General features: G+C 27.2%; 1 protein-coding gene across 1 annotated transcript; it reads right to left on the reverse strand.

The window, feature by feature from the left end:
* Positions 1–347: 347 nt before the first annotated feature.
* LOC123305654 (zinc finger protein 180-like) lies at positions 348–7,268 on the reverse strand. Its single transcript, XM_044887436.1, has 6 exons — positions 7,122–7,268; positions 6,197–6,455; positions 3,657–4,091; positions 2,349–2,774; positions 1,120–1,213; positions 348–1,041 (listed from the first exon to the last, which is right to left on the reverse strand). The coding sequence occupies exons 1-6, from the start codon at positions 7,266–7,268 to the stop codon at positions 648–650; spliced, it is 1,755 nt and encodes a 584-aa protein (XP_044743371.1). The 3' UTR covers positions 348–647.
* Positions 7,269–7,562: the final 294 nt, after the last annotated feature.

Raw genomic sequence — 7,562 nt, forward strand, 5'->3', positions numbered from 1 at the left:
AAAAAAGTGACTGCCTTAATTTTTGGGCTAAGCCCCCCCCCCCCCCTCTGAATCCGCACTTGATAAATGTCTATATATCTTTTCTAAGTAAAAAATATTATTAAAATAAAATTTAAAACGGTGGCCCTAAAGTGGCAAAACGTTCTATGAATGCTAAAGGTATAATTTAAAACAAAAAATTACTCTAAATTTCGAAGATGTCGAAATTCAATTGATCATTAAGAATTTTATCGTACTACATCGGTCAATTTAAAACCCTAATGTCAATATAATAAACTCTATTTAGATTTTGAGACTTAAATCCAGCAAGTGAAAAAATATTTAGCAAAGGAAGACATTTTGTTATATTTAATAATAAATCACATTTTATTATTATGCACCTAAATGAAGTCACTTGTATACCTTGATTAGACAATACTGCCCACCGGTCTAGACGAAAATTCAACATCCATTTTGAATATAGATTGTGAACCTATTTATAAGTTTATCAAACATTTGTAGGTTCTATAGAAAAATATTCCGATATATTATTTTAAATTTTCTTCCTATATTTGCTTGTAAAATCGACCTTTAAAGGGGAGCGACAAATCAAGACACTTCAAATTATTCTTCCTTAGCCATATTTGTAAACAATTTTAAATTATTCGCTACAATACTTGATTCTGATATGCTAATTGAAATTGTTCTGTATTAGATGTTGTAGAATTATCACTGGGTGCTGTTAGAACAACAACAGTTGCAGTTTGTGGTTCTTGTGGGATTAATAGCGGTTTGGTTGTTGATAAATGTACACGTTCCGATGGTTTTAACCGACGTATATGTGATTTTACATCTAAACCATGAACATTACGTTTATGTTGTGTTAACAAGTAACCCATTAAAAATGCTTCTGAACACATGTCACAATGGTATCGTTCACCAGTATGACGACGTACGTGTGCTTTTAAGTCATTACCCTGTGCAAATGCGGCATCACAGTATGTACATTGATAAGGTTTCTCGCCGGTGTGTGTACGCATATGAACTGTTAAATTATATGCCCTAAAAATATTTAATAATGTTAAGAGTAATAATCATCTAGGATGGCAAAGTACAAATTTTATAAAATTTAATTATTACCTTCCAAATCCTCTTCCACAAATCACACATAAATGAGTTTTCTCTCCAGTATGATATCTTTCATGTACTGTTAGATCTGTTGTTCTTGGAAATCCTAAAATGAAAAAACATGCAAGATTACATAGTATGACATGATATTTAAATTAATCACAATTTTCTTCGTTAGATAATAGTTCTGTTCTTTGAGCGGCATTTTCCTACCGTTTAAAACAATGAAAAAATTTGTTCGTTAAATGAGGCCATACGTCCTACTATTAAAGGACATAAATAAAGTAAGTCACAAAGCGTTCAAATCGATAGTTCGTTGAAAACAATACTTGACCATTTTCAGAAGGACACACAATCAATAAAGAATATTATGTAGACCATAGATCGCAATGAAGTTTAAGTCCCAATAATTTAAACTTTTGAACAAAATCTTAGCTGAAATATACGCAGCCGATAACCATCGAATATCGTAATATCATCTGTAAGAAAAGCCACTGGAAGGCTTTTATTCTATTTTTAAAGATCTGTACCATAAGACTTAGTTAGATCCATTTATTAATGACATTATTATGTAATATTTTGTAAGTCGAAATTTAATAGTAAAAATGTAGTTCTATTTCGGATTCCGAATTGCTTTCTTCATTCTATAATGCCCACTTCGATTTACATCTCATTTTACAAAATTTTTATTCTTTATTAAAATTTTAAAACCTTAAATGTGCAACTGATCTTTTTCTAACAACATTTTTTATTCTGAAAAGGGGTAGAATCTTACGTAAAAAGAGGGAAGGAGTTCGGAAAATATTAAGTACCCTTAAAAGGGGGTAGAGGGGTGATCAAAAATCGACAAAATCATCCTCACGTAATTCATGAATGGTCCCTAATACAAAAATGAAAGCCCACCAATTTTCTTTTCAGGCAATATTTTCTTGTTGAAAAACAACTTTTATCTTTATGAAAATTTTCATAGCTGACAAATTCTTTTTCAAAGGGTCTGGAAAATTTTTAATTGCGCGAGAAACTTGACTGTGGTATTTTTTTAGGTTTGAGTTCCTTTATATGTTTTTCTTAATAATTCATGGCACTTTTTAATGGAACAATTTGGCACATAGGTAAAACAAGTACTTCATAATTTTGTTATGAAAAAGAGACTGTGATCTTGAAAGAATTATCGCAAATTAATAATTTTGTACGAAAAATTTAAAAATTTTATTATATTTTACAAATAAAGCAAATATTACCTTTTCCACAGTATTTACACTTGAATGGTTTCTCTCCCCGATGGCGACGCATATGAATAACAAGATAATCGTATCGTATAAAACGTTGTCCACATTCCGAACATAAAAACTTTTTCGAACATTCATCATGACATTTCATATGCTCATTTAAATTTGTTTTAGTTGAAAAACGTTTACCACATGTTTTACACGCACACGCTTTGTTCATGGAGTGTGTTTTTTCATGTATATCACGATATTTTTCGGTTGTAAAAGCTTTACCACATACATAACAATCAAATTTCTTATCGCTAAATATTTTTACACGTATATTATGTTGATTTAATTTATGTTTAACATATTTATCAAAATGTTCGAATGTTTCATTCGGACATAAATCACAAGTTTTAATGTATTCTGTAGTATCGTCCGTCTTATTATCCGTACCTAGTTTAGAAAAATAAAATGAGAAAGGAAGGACACTTGAAAAAATTATCACAACCAAAGATTTTGTTATGACTAATTGGCGTTTGGAAAGTATTTCAGTGTTGAATAGAACTTAACTACTTAACCATTCGTAGACCTTTTGTCATTATTTTTTTGTGATAAAACATTTCTTAAAACGCAGAAAATTATTATGTTTTCTTTTGTCACTTGAAACATTATACCAAAATAGGGAATATTCATGTTTTTTTTTTTATATTTTTAATTCATTGTCTACACCGTTATAACAAAGTACAAAATATAAATACTGCTTAAAAATGCTATATTTAAGTGTAAAAAAATATTTAAAATACATTATAATTTTGAGATATTTAAACGCAGTTTTTTTGGCGCTCTCTGCTAATGACGTATAAGTACGTGATCTGTCAATTGGTGACAGTTCAATTATAATTTACACTTTAAAAAAATGAATTTACAACACAGAATTTACACTCGTTATCATTAAGTTTTCTAATAAAAAACCGTAGAATAATAGAAATTAATGTAATATCATACCAAATGTAAGTAATTAATATCATACAGTATGTCAACAAATTCGTACTTTGATGTCACGTCCGTATAAAAATTTGAATTTACGTTTTAGAAATTTTTAAATGCCCTCACTGAATTTGTACTTTTATTAATTAATTTTAAGTAATTATAAAGATATTAATTACTAAAATAATGGTTTAGTTGAAATGTCCAGTCATTAAAGTTACGGAAGAAAAATATTTGAACCAAATTTAAATTTCATGAATATTCCCTATTACATAACATTATACAAAATCATTGGCTGTTCATACCAAAATCATTATCTGTTTTGTAAATTTAATTTGGTATACTAACCATGCGAATCTTCTAAATGTTTGAATATTGAGTTATTATCATGGAATTTCTCTCCACATTTTCCGCACTCATAAATAAAATGTTTTTGTATGTGAATTTCATATCCTAATTTTGTTTTTAAAACTTTATCACAATGTTTACATTGAAAATTAATTGATTGTTGCTTTTGTTCACCTTTGTTGCTACGCTCTTCACCTTTTCGAGGTCGACCACGTTTACGTTTTATTATTGTTGTATCAATTTCATAATTTTCTAATGGTATTTCAATTTTTTCATCGAATTCATATTTAATATCATTTTCATAATTGACATCATTTTCTTCGTATTTAATTTCATTTTCTACAATATCCACATTTGGTTCAAAACATTCGTCATCCTCAAAATCATCAAAATTTTCCGTGATCATTGAATCCTCATTTAATTGAATATAATGATCTAAATAATTTTCAATTGAATCTAACAAATATACATTTTCTTTGGATTCGCTTTCATGAATTTCCATCAAATGTAATTGTAAATCATCCTCAAGAGTAAATCCTTTATTACATATATTACATGCAAAATTATCCTTAAACAGAAAAAGGTAAGATTTAAAGTAGAAATAATTAATTTGTGAAATATTGTTTAGTTTCGACGCAGAATTTCACTTTCTACACAATGTATTGCCTTTTTTATTCGCTCCATGTATGAGCTTTATTTCAAAGAGTTACCATAGTAACGATACACTACTTTACAAATAGTATTGTTGGGCATATAATTCTATGAATTGTATATATGGTTTGCATTGATAATTTAATACTATTTTCTAACAAACTTAAATAAGTAATTACGTTAATTTACATTTAAAAAATATTATTTATGTGATTTGGTCTCTTATTTTCACAATTTCTAATGCAACAAGTTTAATTGATTGTTATTTATCAATAATTTTAATTTGACACTTAAATTTACAAGAAAACAATAGAAAATTAGCCATAACAGCCTCCTTTCTCGTCAAAATTATCCACTGGAAGCACTGGCGTCAATATGACTCTCTCTACCATGACTACGCATATAGTCAATACGCACTTTCAAAGCACAGAGTGTTCACAGTAACTTTTTAATGCGCTGTATAGGTTTAGCTTTTGCTCTTTCTTTAATAACTTAGGAGATTCTTTACAAAGGAGCGTTGTGATCACACATACAAGAGTGACAATAATTATCATAAATACATTATACTTTGAAATTGCATGTAAAAAAGCCAAGATGTGATTTTGGGGAATTTGCGTATGCTGTAGAGGTTGAAATTCTGCGTTGTTATCAATAATATTATAAATTTTTTTAGGTTTTGGTAATATTTTTACTTTAAGCTGATAGAAAGAAACGAAAAATTACACGATGCCCGGAAATGGAACCCGAGTCCTCGTTATTGTTTTAAATTTGATTGGATACTTATCAAAAAGGGCGTTAATCCATTGAAATGTGCAGTTTCGTTTACGTATATAATAATGAAATATCGTAATATAACAAAAGTTATTTCATATGTATCCTTAATTTATATAACATAACACATTTCAATGGATTAACGCCCTTTTTTTATAAGTACCCAATCAAATTTAAAACAATAAGAGGACTCGGGCTGCATTCCCGGGCATCGTGTAATTTAGATACATAATTAAAAAAAAATACTTTAGGTTATATAAAACAAATACACAATGAAACAAATAAAAAGTAAAATATTTTTATAATAGGGTATTCTACTATTTTTGAAAAAGTACCTCAAAATGTTGATTTTGCTAATAAAAAGCCACAAAAAATTTATTTTGGAAAAATACACACGCTTTTTTGCCAAAAACTTAAATTAAATTTTAAACTGTCAAAAACGCGAGCATCCAATTTGATGACGTAATATCGGTATCATTATAAGAAATAACACAAATAAGTTTGACAGATATATTCATAGACATCAGATTATAATAAATATAAATACTTATTATCTATGTATTTATTATACCCAGTTGTATACATTGAACTAACTGATGGTCTATGACTCATACCGATATGACATCACAGCAGGGCTTACCCGCGTTTTAGGTGACGTGATATGCAGTTTAAAAATTACGATTTTTAATTTTAATATTTTAAATGAAAAATGTGCTTTTATGACTCGAAATCAGAATATTTAAGCAAATTTTTACATAAATTTTAACTTTTTTCAAACTTCATAATTTATTTTTTACAAACGGTAATACCCTATTATTCTTCACACACCTTATTTTCTAGTTGATCTAAATTTTCGTCTTTTTCTTTTAAATGTGATATTAAATGTTGTTTTAAATTTGAATAAGCGTATATATTTTTTTTACATATTTTACAAATGTAAACTTTTTTGGAATGTGTAATTTCTACATGTTCTTTTAATAATAACAACGTTGTAAACTCTTCAGAACATAAATTACATTTTGTTGACGTTTCATTATATATCGATGAGTCCGTATCTGTTGCATGATGTCGTTTTATATGTAAATTTAAACTTTTTAAATTAATAAATTTTTTTTCACATTTTTTGCATACAAATATTTCTGTATCTTGTTCAAGATGTTCATTTTTTATATCTTTCGTGTCAACTTGATTTACATCATTGTGAAATATTGTGGAGGTTTCTTCAAGACTATTTTCAAATTTAATTTGATTTTTTTTAATGTAATCACGTAAATATGAATCGGTATCTTCACATTGACGTTTGAATGCGAAAGCAATGTTTAATTGTTCGATACATGTAAAACACATTAAATTTGGCATTCCATCATCCATTTCAATCTTGAATAGAAAAAAGTTTTTAATTATAATTATTATTGCATTTAAAAAAAGTCAAATGTTGTAAGAAACGAATTTTTAAAAGTATGGAGGAAATATGTAGATAGAAGTTTCCAATATTAAAAGAGTACAGACTATTCTAGAAATTTTTAAATGTCTTCACTGAATTTGTACTTTTATTAATTAATTTTAAGTAATTAAAAATATATTAATTACTAAAATAATGGTTTAGTTGAAATGTACAGTCATTCAAGTTACGGAAGAAAATTATTTGAATCAAATTTTAATTTCATGAATATTCCCTATTTTCGCAACAAACTAAATTTGAATAAAAACAATGAAGCATTCTTTCTAGAAGACCAAACTCTAATCAAATGGAAAGCTAAGGAAACAAGAATCTTTCCAATATAAATACATATAGAATTGCTATATTGGTATTTAGAAGATGTTTTATGAGTTTCTATTTAAACTATATCCTAGTGTTAAGTCGAAATGTTTTGAAACAATTTGCAGGTCCAAGTTTCCGAAATTAAATTAACAGCTAAAATATAGTTGATTAAAGCTTGTAGCTACATTGGATTTTAAATTCAAAAAGTGGAAATCAAGCTAGTTAAACGTGCTATGAATGAGAAAGTTTAAATAATAAACATTTAAATATGATAATTTTACCTCTAAAGAAGTACATGCCATTAACATTTCACATATTTTCGTTGATAAATCAAATACAACTTTATTTTCAAATATTGAATACATATTTTCCTCAACACGTTTACATGCTCGGCATATTTTATGTAAATTATAAATTTCTAAATCCATTTTCCAACATTGAAATTTTACAATTACAAATTCTGTAAATTCTTTCTAACATTGATGACGCTTAAAAATTTAATTAATTTTTGAATATTTTTTATAAAATGAATGTTTTCATTTTATAAAAATTGATAATAAATTAATTATTAGGAAAATTATATTTTTCTGTGATTAATGTCAAATATTTATCCTGTGATATAAATATAGACGATTTAAAAGTCATTACTAGAGCTCTATATAAATATATAGAGCTATATGCTCTAGTATGTGTTGCCAACCAAAAATCTGTCTAGAAGGTTG

This window comes from Chrysoperla carnea, chromosome 1 (assembly GCF_905475395.1).
Source record: "Chrysoperla carnea chromosome 1, inChrCarn1.1, whole genome shotgun sequence".
Classification (NCBI taxonomy): Eukaryota; Metazoa; Arthropoda; class Insecta; order Neuroptera; family Chrysopidae; genus Chrysoperla; species Chrysoperla carnea.